The sequence below is a fragment of the Dasypus novemcinctus genome, chromosome 10, assembly GCF_030445035.2.
Source record: "Dasypus novemcinctus isolate mDasNov1 chromosome 10, mDasNov1.1.hap2, whole genome shotgun sequence".
Classification (NCBI taxonomy): domain Eukaryota; kingdom Metazoa; phylum Chordata; class Mammalia; order Cingulata; family Dasypodidae; genus Dasypus; species Dasypus novemcinctus.
The window spans coordinates 33239596-33259893 of NC_080682.1; the positions used below are offsets into that span (position 1 = coordinate 33239596).

At 36.3% G+C, this 20298-nt stretch overlaps 1 protein-coding gene across 1 annotated transcript; it reads right to left on the reverse strand.

Moving 5' to 3' along the window:
* Positions 1–9852: 9852 nt before the first annotated feature.
* Positions 9853–10800, reverse strand: LOC105745841 (olfactory receptor 8H1-like). Its single transcript, XM_012524012.1, has one exon. The coding sequence runs from the start codon at positions 10798–10800 to the stop codon at positions 9853–9855; it is 948 nt and encodes a 315-aa protein (XP_012379466.1).
* Positions 10801–20298: the final 9498 nt, after the last annotated feature.

Consider the following 20298-nt stretch of genomic DNA (forward strand, 5'->3'; position numbering starts at 1 on the left):
AATTACATAGCACTGATAAAGTCAATCAAAGAAGATTTAAATAAGTGAAAGAATATTTTCTGTTCATGAATAGGAAGACTAAACATCACTAAAACATATATCCTACCCAAACTGATACACAGATTTGATGCAATTCCAATATAAATCAACACAGCATTTTTTACTAAATTGGAAAAAACTAACTATGAGATTTATTTGGAAGGGCAAGAGGCCATGAATAGCCAAAGACATATTGCAAAAGAAAAATGAGATTAGAGGAATCATACTACCTGACCTTCAACTAAACTACAAATCTAAAGTGATCAAAACTGCATGGTGTTGGCAGAAGTATAGCCATACAGACTTATGGAACTGAATTGAGAGTTCTGATTTAGAGCCTCACCCATACAGTCATCTGATATTCTACAAGCCCACCAAGCCCATTCAACTAGGAGAAAATGGTTTCCTCAAAAAATGGTGCTTGGAGAATTGGATATCAATATCCAAAAGAATCTTAACAAAAATTAACTCAAGAAGGATCAAAGATCTAAATATAAATGTCAAGGCCATAAAGATCTTGGAAGAAAATATAGGGAAACATATTCAGTGCCTTATAATAAGAAATTATTTCATGAACTTCACATCCAAAGCACAAGCAGCAAAAGAAAAAATAGACAAATGTGACCTCCTCAAAATTGAAAACGTTTGCACCTCAAAGGAGTTTGAGAAGAAAGTGAAAAGACAGCCTACAAAATAAGAGAAAATATTTGGTAACCAGATATCTTATGGTGGCCTTATGTCCAACACATATAAAATGAAATTCTATATCTTAAAAATAAAAAGATAAATAACCCATTTAAAAAATGGGCAAGTGATTTGAATAGACACTTTTCCAAAGAGGATATAGAAATGGCTAAAAAGCACATGAAATGATACTCAACATCACTAGATACTAGTGAAAAGGAAATCAAAATTACAATGAGATGTCATCTTACACCATTAGAGTAGTGACTATAAAAGAGAGGACTACAAGTGTTGAAGAGGATGTGGAGGCACTGGAACCTTCATCCACTGCTGGTGGGAATGTAAAATGGCACAGCCATTGTGAAGGACTATTTGACAGTTCCTCAAAAACCTAATTATGGATCTGCCATATCCAGCAATTTCTCTGCTGGCTGCAAATAATTGAAAGCAAGGACATGAACAGATATATGCACACCAATGTTCCTAGCAGCACTATTCACTATTGGCAAAAGTTGGAATAAGGGGGCAGTGGACTTCACCCAGTGGTTAGGGTGTCCGTCTACCACATGGGAGGTCTGTTGTTCAAACCCTAGGCCTCCTTGACCCATGTGGAGCTGACCCATGCACAATGCTGATGTGCGCAAAGAGAGCCATGCCACTCAGGGGTGTCCCCCACGTAGGGGAGCCCCACATGCAAGGAGTGCACCCCATAAGGAGAGCTGCCCAGCACAAAAGAAAGTTCAGCCTGCCCAGGAATGGTGCCACATACATGGAGAGCTAACAGAGCAAGATGACACAACAAAAAGAAACACAGATTCCTGTGCCGCTGACAACAACAGAAGCGGACAAAGAAGAATACGCAGCAAATAGACAAAGAGAACGGACAACCGGGGTTGGGGGGAGGGGGGGAGGAGAGAGAGATAAATAAATAAATAAATAAATCTTTAAAAAAAAAGTTGGAATCAACCCAACTGACCATCATACGGGTGAAGTCTATGGCAATATTGAAGTGTCTAGCTATGCAGTGAAGGGACATGATAGGAGTATAGTGACAATATTGGGTTGGGTGGTGCAGGTTTGACAGAGGACCAAGGTGGAGAGGGTCAGTTGGATGGTCCATAGAACTGGGGGGAGGGTTAGGGGTGGAAGCAGGTGAGCACTGGGGATAGGTGGGTAAGTGGTTGAAATTACAATGTTGGGAATGCTCATTTGTCAATATTTCAGGAAAGGTTACTGATTCAGGGTGTTGGGAGCCATTCTGACCAGGGTGGATTTGGGTCAGGATTCTGGGGAGAGTGTAGTGATCATTTTAGTGTGTTCCATCAGTGGGTAGAGTCCCTACATAATGAATAGGAAGGTGTTGGACTCCCATCCTAGGGAGGCCTGCTATGTTCTTAAACAGAGGGATGTGAGTCTCTTGAGAGCATTGGTGGTGCCTAATAGGGGAGAACAGACCAGTGTGTCAAGCCTTCAGTGAAGATCCAAGTAACTATGAATCTTGTCCTTCAAGGGATGAAGACTGGTGGTCACCATGGACCCAAAGAGGAGGGGGGGAGAAGGAATAAAATAGATGGAAGAGAGGGCAATTTGAGGGTGATGAAAGTGGTCTGCATGATTTTGCAAAGGTGGACACAGGCTACATTAAATTTTATGAGATCTTTAAAAGTATATGGCCCAAAATGTAAACCAAAATGTGAACTTTCGACATCGTTAATAGCTAAGTTTCAATATTTTTGAATCAATTGTAACAAATTTACCATCCACATATAGAAGGTTATTGATGGGAGAAAGGGGAAAAGGGGGAGGAGGTTGGGTAGATAGGAATCCCCTGTATTCTGTACATGACTCTATTGTAACTTAAAACTTCTTTGAAGAAAAAAATGAGAGAGAAAAAAAAAAAAGGAAGACATTGGGGGAATAAATGGAAGAAAATGCCCCTGTAAATACAGGACAGTAAGTCATACAATGATGAAATGCAAAATGCAAAAAAAAAAAAGTAATTTTTCTTCACTTTTTCCCTTATTTTTTAATATTCCAGTTTTTAAAATATTATTGTTTTCACTTTTTATGAACTTTTTCTGTATTTTACTTCTTAAGTATACAACTATCATTATTATTTCATTTTTCTTATTAATTGTATGTGGCTATTTTATTGGCTTCATTCTTGAAGAAGTTTTAGATCACAAAATTGTTACTACTGTGACAGGCGGGGATCTTAGGAACAGTGTCAGTGAGGGTGGATACATGAGAGGAAGTTCACCTGGGTATACACATAAGGCATATGAATATGTTCAGATGTTCGTGGGGCATTCACAGTGGGTGGAGATTCACACAATAACCAAAATATATCAAATTCCCACACAGGGGAGCTCTGCCACATTCTCTAATGGAACAACAAGAATGCCGCAAGTAGAGGGGCAATGACTTGTGAAGGAGAATAGTCCATTGATGGATGCTTGATATTGACTCTGCTTATGAGTTTTTGCTTGTGACATAGGGTGCCTAAGAGTTACCTATGGGGAGCCTCCTTTTTGCTCAAATTTGGCCTTACTCTAAACCGAACTCAACATATAAAAGTAATAACTTTCCCCTAGTCTGGGATATGACTCCCAGGGATGAGCCTCCCCAGCATTGAGGGATTGCTACCAAGTATCAACAAGCAATGCATCTGGTGAAAACAAAAACAACACCTGACCAAAAGGGGCAAAAGCTAAAGACAAATGAATTTGAATGGCTAAGAGAATTCAAAGTAAGTCGGACCCACCAGGGAATCAAGAGTACCAACAACTGCAAGCAGAGGAATTGTATCCATCATCCCTGTGGAATCTAAGCTCTGTCTTGATCTATAGGTGGAGTGGACTGCACCATCCCAGGGTCCACAGAATGGAGGAATAAAATATGGATTAGAGTGGACTTACCAATACTCTACTATAAGACTATTGTGACTACTAATAGAAGAAATTGTAGCATTGAGGTGGAGAAAGTGGCCACAGTAGTTGCTGAGGGCAGGGAGAGAGAAGAAGAGGTGATGAAAGGGCATTTTGGAGACCTTGAGTTTTCCTAAATGATGTTGCAGGGTCAGATGCTGGACATTATATATCCTGCTATAACCCCTGAATGTACTGGGGAAGAGTGTGAACTGTAAGGTAAACTATTATCTCTGAAGTGCAGCAGTGCTCCAAAATGTGTTCACCATGTGCTATGAGTGTGCCACAATGATGGAGGAGGTTGTTGGTGTGGGAGGAGTGGGGTGGGGGGTGGGGATATAAAGGAACCTCCTATATTTTTTTAATGTAACATTTTTTTGTGATATATGTATCTTCAAAAAAATATAATTTACAAAAATGATGGGGTGGGGAGATTGGGAGTGGGGTATATGATAACATCATTTTTTTGTGATTTTTAATGTTTTTTAATGTAACGTTCTTCATGATCTATTAACTTTAATTTTTAAAAAAGTTTAAAAACAAAAACAAACCAAAGTGAGTCGGGAGGCAATCCCAGAGGTAGCACTTATGCACATTTCAACAGGATCTCATTGACAGCCAAAGTAGACACAATTCTAAATAGCAAAGCTCTTCAGGGATTTGGAGATATCCAGACACTATCATCAGGGCAGACAGCTTAGGAATTTGGCCTCTCACCAGTGGGCCCTAATCAGTATTTTGCTCCCCAAGGTGACAGAGTTAGTCTCAGCAGTGGTTTCCCTATGCATGACTCTTCTGTCCTTCTATTTGAACCTAAAATTAGTACAAGATTTGATAGGTATACATCCAAGAGACTTAAATCTTTGGGCTGTCCATGTGCCAGCAGAGCATTGAATCTCAACGGAGTTACAACACCTATTCTCTGGTTCAATGAACTCACCCAGGACAACAAACAGAGATGATGCACAAACACCATACCATGGAACTGAGAATGCTTACAACTGCAAGCAAGAGAGTCCCTTCTATAGGATGTATAGGGTCAAAGTCCCCTCAGTTGGTGGAGTGGGCATCACCATCCCAGAGTCCTCAGAATTGGGAAATTAATTATGGACTAAAATAAACTTACTAGTATTTTACTATAGACTACTTGTGATTATAGCAATGAAAGAAATACCGTTGTTGTGGAGGAAATGACACATGGATATTCTAGGGTTAGGGAGAGGGAAAAACAGGAGTAATAGAGAGGCATTTTTAGGACTTGGGAGTCATCTCAATAACATTATAATGACAGATACAGGCCATTATATATCCGGGCATAACCCACAGAGTCATAGGTGAAAAAGTGTAAACTACAATGTAAACTTTCATCCATGCTTAGTGGCAATGCTCCAAAATGTGTTTATCAATTACAGTGAATGTACCACACTGATGAAAGATGTAGTTAATGTGGGAAAATGTGGGAGGTTGGGGATCAGGGCTATGGGAATCCCCCAAATATTCTCTGTAACATTTATGTAAGTGATGTATCTTAAAAAAAAAAAGGAAAAAAATATTTCTGAGTATCCACCTATTACAAAAATGAAATTGTTTGCCGCATCCCAGTATCATTTTATGTCTTCTCCCTTTCAAAACATGTTTTCAAATTAATTAGGCAAAGTTTTAGTCATGGTTGTACACAAGTTCATCAGTTGTTTACTCTTTCAACTTAGAAATATTTTTTAATGAGAAAAAAGAGATTAGCACTAGAACCCAGGATGCACTCATCTTTGTTCATTAATATATGGCCAATATTTTAGTCTACATATTAGACAAATTAATATCAAGTTAATGTGTATGAAAATTTCAATATTGCATTTTTCTCCTAGTAAAGTAGAAACAAATTATTGACAATAAACAATATCCATGATTTCTATTCACCAGGTCAATATCAAAGATGGTATATTTAAGTCTCACGTTAATAACTTTACTTTTGATATCTCAGCTCAATTATCTCTTGCTCAATAAAGACTTCCTTGATTTCCATTACTCACTTAAGATCCTTCATTTGAATAATTTTGCACAATCATCACTTAGTAATTGTTAATTTGAAAGCTTGATTACTATCTAGATTTATGACAATACTGACACTCTAACTTAAATAATGTCAGGTTTTTGCCTGTCCAGACAATCATATCACAAGGCACAATGTTTTCTTGGAACATATAGCTTACTCAGAATACAGATATTTCTAAGTATAGCAGGCAACAATGCAAAATGGCAGTTTCCCACCAAACTGCAATGAATACATCAGACCAAAGGAAGATTTGATCCTGTCCAGTTTGGTTAGCAAGTGAGTGTTTATTGGGAGCCTGTGTGGGGAAGATCTTCCACAGTGGTATGTCCAAGCCTGGTCCTCCTGGCCTAGAACACTTGTTCTCACTGGTTAGAGGAGACATGGTGCTTCTGAGGCATGCTGACCACATTCTCACAAAGTGAGAGGGGTCTTTTATTCAACATGTCCACACACATATGGGGAAGGCACATGAGGGGAGCATTAATAAAATTTCCAGTGCTTAGGATAAATAATGAAGGAATGGACATTTCTAATGTTTCTCAGCAGGCAGAAGATGAACTTTCACAGTAACTATGTGCATTTACAATATTTGCCATTAGGGCCGAAGGTATAGCTTTATAGTATTTATATAAGGGATCTATTGATAAGAATGTGGTCAAGAAGGTCACATAATAGATTATTTTTAACATTTCCGGGAGAGATGATTAAGGATACAATATTTACTTATCAGTCATGAATTCCCACTTATTTCTCCAGGCTTGCTGTGTACTATTAAGTAATGGAAATAATGCTGTGACTAGGAGGAGAAAGAAATGGAAAGGTTGTGGGAAAATGCAAAGGCATACATATATATGGTGAGTTAAGAAATGAATAATAGGTAATAGTTGTAGTTAGCATTTCTATGTAGCTTATTATTTACTGTACAACATATAAAAGCTTTATGTATGCAGGTATACCTTCCACATTGCATCTTTACACATCATGGTTTTGGTATATCTTGGACCAGCATAAGAAATTAAATAGTAATTTTGGGGGAGTTTTGTGAAAGTCACAGATGACAAGCAAAGGCCGGCAAATGACAAAGAAAAAAAATAGTAACTCAGAAATCCATAAAATATATCTAAATTATTGTATAATCGTTCCTTTAACCAAACACTTAACCCAGGTTTTATAATAAGGTACTATAGACACCCCATAAGAGAAAAAGAAAAAAATCAGACTTTATCTCTGGTACAAAGGGAGGGCCAACACTTTTTACCTGGATTCTCCAGATTGCTGTAGTTCTATGCCCTTAACGCTGTGATGTGGAAGGGATAACTGTATTAACTCATAAGTCCTGATTTAAATTCCAAGGGTAGGGATCTACTCTTAACTATCATCACAGATTACATTAAATTATTTGCTCAAAATCACATGATTCATATGAGTGACACAGCATTGAAAACTACATTTCTTGACTACAGAGTCCTTGTGTTTAAGCACTTCAATTCTTAGAAAGATAGAACTAAATAATCTTTTCACCTTGCCCATAGGTTATCAGGCCTCTTGACTTTATGAAGTAAACTTTTCCAAAGTCAGTGGCAAATGTAAGAGAGAAAGGAATGTGTTTAAAAAGAATGGGAGAATTGGTTTCACTAGATATACTGAAAACCTTTATATTATTGTCTTGGACTCAGTAGGTTGTCAGTAATTTTTCAATCTCTTTTTATCAAAATTATATAACATCAATCATTTGCAATCAAAATATATTGTTCGTATTTTGCAATTCTCTATTACAGTCATTTTCCCCATTATTTTTAAGTAGTTCATCCTTCATACTATATAGAATTTTGGCATACCACTTTAAACAAAGGGATTTTGACTTAAAAATAATTCACACATCTTACATAAACTATGTTATACATTGATATAAATACATCAAAAAAGGGAAAATGTGAAAAGCCTAGTGTTTTAATATTCTCCAAACTTTGTGCTACATTGAGTTAATAACAGCATAAATGCTGACTAGAACATATTTTAAGAGGACAGGTTTTCAGAATTTAATGAAAACATAAGCAATTCCTGAACTTACCACATTGTGAAAAATAACAAAATCTGTTGACCATTGTAGTCAATGCAAACCAACAATATATTTTCTAAATCATTGAAACATACATAAATGAACGAAAAGCAAGCACAGTTCATAAAAAAAGGCCAGAAAATATAGAAGGCCTATAAATAGAGGATACAATGTATGTACAAGGTGAAAGTTTATTTTAAATAGCATATTATCAGGAAATAAATGCTTATCAAAGACATAGCTAATTGCAAATAAAACCAATAAGTTTAATAAAGATGGATGCTAGACAACATAGAGTTCATAACAAAAATAAACCATAATACAGTAAGTTCTATGCATATTTTTAGAAGTTAAACATTATATGTGAATTCAGCATGTAAAGGAAAATAATGCATAGTTCAATTATTTGAATAAATTAATAAACAGTGATTGAACTTGTAAGAATTCATTACAATTTTAATTCTAAAAGAGAGGTTTACCTTTAATATTTCAAAAATTAATTAAGAAAATGAAATATAATTCTATAAAGAAAATGATATAAATTAAGATAATACAAATCACTTGAAGGGAAAGTATATATAATAATTATTGCATAAATTTAAATAAATATAATCAATTATTGGAAAATACAGAAAATATACGTTCTTAAATATACTCTGAAGAGTATCAAAAATTCAAACTATAATTCCAGATTATGTAGAGGCATTTTAAAAAGGAAATAGTAGTTAATATTTTAACAGTTAAGTTCTACTTGTAATAATGGAAATATTTGGTAATGGCTGGTGGTGATGATCGCACCATTAATGAATGTATGTCTTTTTAAAGAAGAAATTTGCAAAACACAGAGAAAAGGAAATTGTTTTAAATTGTACTGAAATTTAAAAAAGAATCAGTAATTACTGAAGCCTTTTGATGCATTGCAAAATGGTAGTGTTTTCAAATGGTTAGCTATACAAAAAAGAGCTATAACTTCTTGACATAGTTAACCTGATGAATTAAAAAGAAATACAAAGCTAAATGTCTAAAAGCATTGCAAGAAGAGATTTTCATTTTGCTCCAGTACCAAGAAAACATTTTTATCCAAGATTAAAAGCAAAATAAATGACCAAAAGTAATTGCAATAAGTAGAAAACAAAAGCTCCACAAAAGGACAAACATTTTTATGCATATGCAATATGTACATACATATAAATAAGGTTAGCCTATAAGGACATAAACAAAACTCTCAAAAATTATTATGCCATGCCTATTTTTTAATAATTTAAAATATTTTCCAAATATTCTCCAATGTTTGTATGTACTTTTTTATATGATTTTATTCCTTCACAATATTTTTCTTTGTTCTTAGACCAAATATTGAACTTCTCATTTTCCTTTTTTAGCTCTTTCTTTATTTATGAATAAGATTAGTCAAAAATATTTATAAAACTCCAGTGAACATGTCCATATCAAAAGCCATTGTGTAGTCAAAATTTTGCAATAATGTAAGCATTCTGATAATGCTGTTCAAAATTTATTAGAACTGCATTTTTCCATTCCTAATATGACTTCATTTTCAAAATAACACTATGGAGTTAGAATTATTTGTCTTATTCAGTGGAGGAAACTAGACTTAACTTTCAGAGACTTACAAACATATATGCAGCTTAAAAATTTTGCACGTATAGAATCTAAACCATGGATTTTCTAGAACAAAAACATATTCTTTTACCATGCTGTATTCCATCTCTATAGAATAAACATAATGTTTTCTGAGAGAGCTCTTCATAATAAAATTCTCTGAATTTGCAATATGCATGCAGATTTCTATGATACAATTTTAAGAAATAGAAAATAATTTTTTTCCATATTATTTTCCTTCAAATCATGCATATGTAGATCATGGGAATAACATATATTTCAGGGCTATGGATTACCACATAGATTTCTAAAAACATATTCTTGGAAATGTTCCAGATCATGCATGACCTAAAGGAGGGTTGCTCAACATAAATGCAAACTAGTTAAGGGATACTACTCTCTTTAGAGGGAGGAAATAACTACCCAAAAAGAAAGAAAGAAAAGATGCACTTCAATGTTCAGTATCACTGTCATTTCATGAATTTGGAGCCCTCTCTCTTCTCTACAACTCTAATGAAAGCAGTTTTCACCTCCTTGTTCCTAAGACTATAAATGAATGGATTCAGCATGGGGATCACCATAGTATAAAACACAGAGGCCACTTGATCCTTTCCCAAGGAGTAAGAATTCTTTGGCTTTAAATAAGTAAAAATTGTAGTGCCATAAAAGATGGTGACACCGATGAGGTGGGAAGCACAAGTAGAGAAGGCTTTGCACTTTCCTGAGGTGGAACTAATTTTCAGGATAGTAGACAGAATGGTCCCGTAGGACACAGAGATTGTGGTAAGAGACACAATTACATTTAAACTAGCAAGAATGAATATTATGATTTCAGTGTTATGAGTGTCAGTGCAAGAAAGAGCTAAAATTGGTGTTAAGTCACAGAAAAAGTGATAGATTACATTGGAGTTGCAGAAATGCAAACTGTTCATGCAAAGAAGGTTGACTAATGATTCAGTGAACCCAATCACGTAGGACACAGTGATGAGGGCACAGCTGAGTCTCATGGACATAATAACTGGGTAGTGAAGAGGATTGCAGATAGCTACATAGCAGTCATAGGCCATTGAAGAAAGGAGGAAAAATTCAGTGGCACCCAAGAAGAAAAAAAATGACATCTGGGTGAAGCAGCCTCTGAATGAAATATATTTGTTGGAAGTCAGTAAATTCACTAAGGTTTTAGGTTTAATGACAGTTGAGTAACTTAAGTCAAGGAATGACAGATGACTCAGGAAAAAATACATGGGGGTGTGAAGCTGGAAATCCAGTTGAATTATCAGTATCATTCCTGCATTGCCCAGCAGAGTAATTAGATATATTAGGAGAAATATTATAAAGAGGACCTGCTGGATCTCTTCAGAGTCTGTCAATCCCATAAGGATGAAGTCAGGGGCATTTGTGTTATTCCTCCTTTCCATAGCATTCAACTGTTGTAAACTATTGAAAAATTAAAGGTAACACCTAGCAGGAATGACTGCCAAACCATTTTTTTAATATAGGAATGGTCTGCTCGTCTTTAAAATATCAGTTTAGTGATTCTAGAAATTCATAATAAAAAGTAGATTTCAAAATAGGAAAAAAAAATTTTAGTTTGACAACTATAAATTAGGTAAAAATCAAGAGTTGAATATTATATAATAAAACTCATATGTCATAATTAGAATTAAAATTATGGTAGTAAATCCTTTCATTAAGTAATTTATCCAGATGAATACATTATTCCATAGATATTACTATTCTACACCTTTTTTAATGAGGAAAAAAGCACAGAAAAATAAATGACTTACCCAGTGTCATGAACATTTCCTTTTCTATGAATACAGGCATTACTTAGGCAAGACCTATATGATATCTATATGTATATGCATATTTTTCTAACAATATTCCTATTTATTGAGATAAATTAAAATACTTTAACTCTGAGATTAATACTTACCATTGGACAAATTAATTAGAAAACTTCTTTCAGTATTATCTCTTCAGAAACTTCTCAACCTCAAGTTTTTTTCCCAAATAAAAGATGCAAATCATTTAAGGAAGCTGAAATTTCTGCAAAATAAAATTTGTTTCCTTTGAGATAACGTATGATTAATTTTTTGCATGCATTTTTATTTTTTGAGTTAAAATCAATAACCTAAAAATTTCACTCAGATCCTGGTCAAATAAAGTGTTCAGCTGGAAATTACATCTTAGCAGTATACCAGGGAGCTATTGTGAAAACAAGCTTGGCAGAAAATCCCTTGCCTTTCACTCTAATAATGCCATGGCACCTCTTATATTGAGGATAGCTGAGAATGGAGCATTTAGTTATCTCTGGGACCAAGTTCCAAAGAAAATTTCTTGGCATGATACCAAGGATAAAAATTCAAGGATTAATGCATCCATGTTAGGTCTGTAACAGAAAATTACCTTCCCCTTAGAATCCACATCATTTTGAGCTTCAGTTTTTGGTATTTTGGGTATTCTTTTTCTCAGCTCTAATTTATTAGTGAGCAAACAAGCAAGTATTGCTGGAGAAATATTTAATTAATCTTTGGCTCAAAGGCCACCACCATGGATGTAATAGCACATTTTTCAAGATGAAATACTTTTGCCTTTAAAATTCTGATGCTATCATTGGACTAAACATTGTTCATTATCTCTCAATTGTTATACATCAAAATTCAAAGAACATGGAGCATGTGTAGCTTGGTGGTAGAGCACCTTCTTCACATTTATGCAGTCCCTAGTTCAAGCCCCAGTAACTCCTAGAAAAAAAATTCAAAGAAGAATATGATAATCCTTCATAAATGTTGTTATTCTTTAGATGTAGTTTCTTTGAAATATTTTCCTTTGTGCATATATTTAAATTTTTATGTGCTTACATGATTTGTCAAACTAAATTTTTAGTATTATCCTGACTTTATTATCAAATATTTATAATACACCTTTCTAGGGGACTCTTGTGAGTTCTCTGGGTTCTTTTCACCAGTATAGAGAATTGAAATCCAATTTCCAGTGTCCCTCCAACTGACATTGTCTTCATGGTGGCCCTGGTGGCCTTTCCCTTCACTGAGCACTCCATTGTTCTTTTCTTACCTTAAGGTCTGTACGCAATGGTTCTGCTGAGACCCTCTCCTATAGTTGCTCTTATGACTCATGTTTTCTCCTGTTGTTTCTCATGGACAGATTCTTGATTATGAAAGATCTTAAAAGCCATATCCACCAGTTCTGACATAGGCTTGCCAAATCCTCCCTCCAATTTTTGGGGTTTTTGCCTTATATCTGGAGCACTCTGGTTAATGAAGGACATATTGATAGTATATCTCTGTCACTTATTCATTTGGATTGCTATTTGGCTTGGCTCTGGGAATAGCCTCATCCCCCAGGATATGAACTAGATTGTTTGGGTTATTGTTGCTCAATGACCACAGGCTCTTCTGAGGTCAACATTACATTCAATAAAGACTGCATGTCCACCCAGTTAGGATTATGGGTGGTAAATATGGAAATAAACAATCTTTCCACTTTCTTAGGCTCTCCCCAATAACTTGGGACTCAGTCTTTCCAATTGCACAAATCTTAAGTCAAGAATAGGGTATGCCATACAAGTATCCTCATGATTCTTTTTAATCATTAATGCCAGATGGCGCCTGTCTCAATGGAAATTGCCCAGCTGAGGAAGGTGTTCCTTGATAAAACTGTGCACAATTCTGGGTATGTGGGGGTATAATAGTTTTAAATTATTTATTAATTTCAAAAAAGGGAGTATGCTTGTAAATTTTTCTGTTTTTTGAGTGTGATATCCTTTGATTGCATTAGATTCAGCTAAGATATCTGTAATTAAATTATGATAAGATTAGGGCTTTGACTCTCCACCTCTTGGGGGGGCTATATAAAAGGACACTCACTCAGGACACACAGAAGAAGATACACACAAAAAAAGAAAGAGCTCCATAGATGCCAAGGGAGAGAACTTTGATCCTGTAGCCCTGAGAAGAAAGACAAGCCCTATGCCACTCTGTAACATAAACAGAGTGTATTAGTCAGCCAAGGGGGTGCTGATACAAAGTACCAGAAATCTGTTGGCTTTTATAAATGGTATTTATTTGGGGTAAAAGCTTACAGGTACAAAGACCTAAAGAGTCTGATTCAAGGTTACTTCCTTATCAAACTCAGTTGCTACATGTTGAAGCAAGACAGCGGTGGACATCTATGACGGTTCAGCCTTTCTCTTCCCTCTTAAAGCTCCATGGGCCCATCTTCTTCCAATCTCAACTGTAGGCTGGCTTAGATCTTGTCTATTTTCCCAGGGCTCATTTCTTTCTTGGCTCAGCTGGTCTGGTCTTTTCACAAGGTTAGCTGTAAACAATTAGGCAAATGGCTCATGTATCTCCAGGGCCAAAGGATCAAAGTACTCTTCCTTGTCTGTGGAGCCGTTTCTTGTTTCTTTTTTCTCATGAATCTGCTTCTTCTGTCTTCTTGATTGGGTATCTCTTTATACAGTCCACCAAGGTGGCAGGGACTCAACCTAGCATGTCCTATTGTTGTGGGTAAATCAAGGCCCTAATCTTGATTTAATCAACATACAACCTTTGAATTTATTTTTTTTTTGAATTTTTTTATTATTATTTTTTAATTGATTTTGTAAAAATATTACATAAAAAAAAAATATGAGGACCCATTCAACCCCACCACCCCCACCCCACCACTACCCCCCCAGCAACACTCATTCCCATCATCATGACACATCCATTGCATTTGGTAAGTACATCTCTGGGCACCTCTACACCTCATGGTCAATGGTCCACATCATGGCCCATACTCTCCCCCATTCCATCCAGTGGGCCCTGTGAGGATTTACAATGTCCGGTGATTGCCCCTGAAACACCATCCAGGGCAGCTCCAAGTCCCAAAGATGCCTCCACATCTCGTCTCTTCCTGACATTTCCCATACCCATTAGCCACCATGTCCACTTTTCCCACTCCAATGCCACCTTTTCTCTGTGGACATTGGATTGGTTGTGTCCATTGCACCTCTATGTCAAGAGGAGGCTCAGATTCCACATGGATACTGGATGCAATCCTCCCGCTTTCAGTTGTAGGCACTCTAGGCTACATGGTGTGGTAGTTGTCCTTCTTCAACTCCATCTTAGCTGAGTGAGGTGGGTCCAATAAATCAGATTGTAGGTGCTGGAGTCTGTTGAGGCTCAGGGCCTGGCTATCACATTGTCAGTCCAGAGATTCAGATGCCCTAAATATATCTTAAACCCCAACACCAACTACAACTCCAGCACAGTAGCATGAAAGTCTTATGAAGAGAGATCCCATCTGAGTCCAGATTCATCACGCATCAACACCAGCTCCAAAGAAGGGCCATCTGACATGGCAGTTAACCCCATCTGCCATGACCATAGCACCCATGGGTCTCTTTAGCCCTCAAAGGAACCAATACCTTGTGGTTGTATCTACTTTATCTGTCTCTTAGACGCTGCTCAGTTGTGCATAAGGGCAATCCTTCTGACAGCCTCCAGACTCTTTTTTAGAGACTCGTAGCCATATAAACTCATTTCTCCTTTCCATTTCCCCCTTACATTAGGTCAAACAGCATTTTAAAGTCATGTTATTTTATGTAGACAGGGATATTCTGCTGATCCGCATTGAACCTTCCATTCAAGGTCATTTTCCAGTTGCATCATCAGTTGGTAGTTGAGAGTGATCCCTCTGTGCCAGGGAGGCTCATCCCCGGGTGTCATGTCCCACACTGGGTGGAAGGCATTGCATTTACATGCTGAGTTTGGCTTCGAGACTGGCCACATTTGAGTAACATGAAGGCTGTCAGGAGGAAATTCCCAGTCACAATGCTGCTCTAGGCCTTGTTCTTATTTCAGGCATATCAACTCACAAGCATAGTCATTAGCATCAGGGGCTCACTGTTGGACCCTCATTCCTTCCCGGTCCTTGCCACTGCACCTGGGAGACTGTCGCTGCTCCCCTAGGGACCACGACAGAGCACCACCGGCCAGGAACCCAGTACCCCCCCAGCTGTAGTTTTTAATTGTTGCCACTATGAGTATATCCAAACAGTTCCATGCACCCTGGACATATGTCCTGTATAGCCATATATCACCTGACAGGGACATATGTCCCTGTCAGCCATATATCACCTGTCAATATTATCCTATACCGGTGTTCCTCCATTGCCATTGTTGAACCACTCTGTGATCCAGAACTTCCTGAAAATTGAAGCCCAATATAATGTCAGAATCCCTTACTAGCAAAATGGCATATAGTGATGGGTTTAAAGGTTAGATATAGAATATGTGTTGACTTGGAAAAAATTCTACATCCTATCTTTTTCTTTTTTTTTTTTCCCCTAATTATTGAACTTCTACAACCTTTGAATTTAAATCAATCAAAGGGTATCATGCACAGAGGAAAAGATCAGTTTACAAACATATATATATTTCTTTTTTAAATTCATAAATAATATCAAAATGCAAAAGAGAGAAAGGGCTGAATCATTGCAGAGATCAGCAACCATCTTGATTCAACATGTGGCAACTGATTTGGTGATAAAGTACCTCTTATGGTGCTTTGAATTGGATTCTTTAGGACCTTGTAACTCTAAGCTTTTACCACCCAAAAAACACCCTTTATAAAAGCCAATAGATTTCCTGTACTTTGCATCAGAACCACTTTTGCTGACTAATACAAGGATCCAGACCATTTCAGGGTGATTTAAGGGCAATTAGCCTTCAACTCCTACCTCACCAACTTGAGTCCATGTCATAAGGAGGAGGGAGAGCAAGGGAAATAGGAAGAGACCAAACGATTAATTGGAGATACTGGAGTCAGGGAGGGATCTCCTTCTTTCAACTTGAACCTGGCTCTAGATTAGCTAATATAACTCCATGCTCAAACATTCATACTGTAGTTAGGCTTATTGGCTAATGCCATCAAGCACTGTGCATAAGGTATTTCATTCCATTTACCAAGCTTCCTGCAACACAAGTCTAGCTGCAAAACATATATTCCAGAGATCCTTTTGAAGGCCATTCCTGGCATCTTTCAATTGATATTCTGGCCAATGTAGTTTTACACAAAAATATTGTTCTCTTTTTAGTCATTGGTTTATTACCAAACTATTTTCAGTGTTTCAGAATGCAAACCAAAGGACATTTTGCTTTCCTTTCAGAGTTCTGTTCATTACCTATGTTAGTAAACTTACCTCCTTTATTCTCTGAGTGTTTGCAACTTACTATTATAAGCAATTTTAACTTAGTACCCCAAGCTAAGTGGATTCTTTTCTACCAGAGTTTGTTCCCTTTTCACTGAATGACAGTCCCTCAAAAGTTCAGAAACCAAGTACCCATGGGCAACTGAGTAGCTTTCATCTTCAGCAGAAGACTTAAACCCAAAACCCACAAATTCAAAACAGTTAAACTTTGAGGTTACTCACCAGAGTTGAGGAGGAAGTTCTGCCGTTTCTCTTGTTTATCTGCAGCTGACTGGACCAATGGCACTTAGGAGTCAAAGGACTAGGTCCTGGGTCTCTGAGGCAAGAAACTCTGGCACCACTCACCTCAGGACTTTGATAAGTCCACCACGCAGTGCTCTCCTCAGGGACCATGGGGTCCTGCCATGGTTGCCAAATTGTAGAGGACCCTTGCAAGTTCCCTGGGTTCCTTTGCCCAGTGCAGAGAATTGAAATCCACACTGAGATTGATTGACCAGAGAAAGAGTTTTATTGGCCAGCAAAGTCTAGAAAATAATTCCAGACTTGATTCTCTAAACAATGGGAGTAGCAACATTATTGCAGCTTGCATCAAGGAGGGAGGTTGTAACTAGGGGAAAGAGATTAAGAGGTGAGGCAATTTGCAAGTGGATTTTTAACAGTGCATGCTCCAGGTTTCTATATACTATAAAGTACATGGTCATATATTGCATGTTCAAAAAATGGCATCCAAATGTCACACAGAGGTGGATATTTTACTATTATAATGAGCTAAAATTTGTCTAAGATCAATCTACTAATAAACTGAGACTGTGCCAAGAATTGAAACATCCTGTTCTGTGGTTAACTAGGTTCTTCAGCCTTCTACTGACTGCAGGTACAAGCCATAATCTACTTTGATTTTTTCCTAAGTGGGACAATGTGAAGTGGGGGAACAGAAACAAATGAGAATAGAGTCTTTTACTACTTTCTGTGAAAGAATTCCCTGAAAAAGTCTTTTAAAAAGTTTTTTAAACAGGGCCTCTTGCACCTCGACCTCTGTTATAACAGACTTTTGTAAGACCTGCAATTTCCTGTATATTGCATCAATTGGAACAGCATAACTAACTTCTTTCTAGATGTATGCACCAGTTGATGAATGGGTGTTTTCTAGTATCACAAGAGAAATGTGGTGGAGTTTGTCAAGTAAGGTTTAGGAGTATCAACTAAGTCATCAACACAGACTTTATACCATTGCATTCAGTCACAACAATGTTTATGCAACTTATTTATTATTATAGTATATTTACTTTTATTATATTAAAAGATATATGAGAGAAGTAAAAATAATTGCTAAGATGAGTAAACGTTTTAAATTAATGGCTAGAATCTTATTTCTTCTATACACAGGTAATGAAATCCATTCTTGTGAATCTTTCATTAGTTAAAAAGGAAATTAAATTTCATGTAGATTTAGAATCAACTGTTATAAGAAAAATTGTTTATATTGCAGAATTTAAAAAAAGAATATGATGGTATGGGTCCCAGAATTGCAAAATAATATATTATATATTTGATGAACTTTTGAAAGTACAATTCTTTCATCAAACAAATATTCAGTGCTACTGAGTAAAGCTTATTCGGAGATTAAAGTTCCAGCATTAATTTATCTCACAATAGGTGTTTTTGAATTTTAAGATACTTTATGTCAATCCACTACAAGATAGTCTACTTACTCCTTGAAAAATCACTATGAGGGAGTTTTTCTCCCATCATTCACAATCAATCTTTTATGGAAATTAAGATTACTTTCAAATAGTATAATAGTCAATGAAAGAATAATTTACATTTTTTTAATGATAACTCTTTGTTGCGGGATATTTATGTGTGGAATTCCAATATATAATCTCTACTAGTAAAATAATTATTGTAGGAGATCAGGAGTAGAAAAAGAAAAGAAATATGACTTCTTTGTCCTACATTTTGACAAAATTATAATAGAACTTTACCCCTGGCAATTTTTTATTTTCATTATTTTAAATTCTATTTTCTTTTAATGTTCCAACTTGTTTTAATGTGATTTAAAGCCCTGTTAAGGAATTTTATCATTCACAGTTGTATGCATATGCTTTTATTTATTAGTATATATTTTTACACCTTATTAGTATTTATCTATTTCACATTGTATAGTTGGGTCGTACTTTTTAATACAGACAATTACAGGGCTTTTAATTGGATAACTTATTCCCTTACATTTAAAATCATAATTAATGTTTCATTTTCATTTCATGTCATGTATTTTTAAATTTCTTATTTTTCTCTCTTGGTTTGTTACTGGTTAATTGTTAATATTAATATTAAATTTTATTACCTCTGTTGGATTTTTTAAACCATGTTTCATTGTATTATTGTGATGGTCTTTTCTCTAGAGAATAATATTTTCATTCTTAAATTATTTTAGCGCCCTTAGTTTTATTAGGATAGCTTCTAGATAACATAAGACACTTTAGTGTCTATTCTCCTACACAAACTTTGAATAATTACCAAAAAAAGGCCAAACTATGTTCCCCAAAACTCTAGAAAAGAGTTAAATGACTTCAGTGACAGAGTGAGTCCTAAATCAAGAAAAAACAAATTAAAACTGGTAGAACAATCTGGCCTCTACCCCAAACTCTCTTTGTCACAATGTGCCATAAATCTGACCTCTTATTATGGGTTCCAGACTGTTTTGGAGGGAGCAAAGTCACCACTATGGGCATACCCCAAGACATTTATATTGGTTCTGATTTATCCACTGGCAATCTGATAGCCTGATTCAGGAGTCCCTTCTCCCTCTTTGCGTTCCCAGAATTTGTCAGGCAAATAGAAACAGTTTGAAGACAGAGCAGTGTAAGAAACAATCAACTCAAGTGGCCTGAGGCAAAAGATACCTGACTTTATGATTTACAATAGAGCAACTGGGCAGGGATGGTCTATTTCACTGGAATAAGGGAGGCATTCCAAGTCTAGTAAACAGGCAACTTTCTAAGGCCCACAAACAAGCCCAGGCTCAGAAAAAAAGGAGGACCCACACTTCTGCCTCAGGTTGATCTTGATAGGAAAACTAATCTCTGAAGGAAATCACTAGCCCTCCCAGAACAAATTTCCAAAAGACAGTAAAAGGTGTTTTTTACATTGATTTTTTTTTTTTTTTTGTAGTTCCCAACAATCACTGATATATTTGGCAAACAACTAGCTGTACAAAAACTTAGAAACAAACTGCTCAGGGAATAAGACTTATAATTAAACCATTAAAATATTAAAATGAACTTCTGGGAAGATGGATGATTTCAGAGGCAGAAAGTTCATGTCTTTCCCAGAATAAATAGCTAGAGGACAGGTATATATTGTCTGGAGGGCTTCTCTGGGGCTCAGGGTACAAGAGGAAGGTGAGATACCACACAGAAGAGAGAAAGGCAAAGGAAAGAAGTATCAGCGGGCTGAAAAATCCCATGAGTTTAGCTGAAAATGCATCACTGATTGTCAATCCCCCTACCTTCAGGGCAAACAGCCCTCTGCAAAATGCAGTGACTATAAACTGCAGGGGCTGCAGACTGAGGCATTGCAGGTGTCTGTTTCCTCAAAAAGGGAAAGAGGGATGTATACAGTCTACAACAAATTCAGATTTTGGCCAGTGAACTTAGTCTGCTGCACTAGAGGGGTCACACACTTCCAGGCCAAG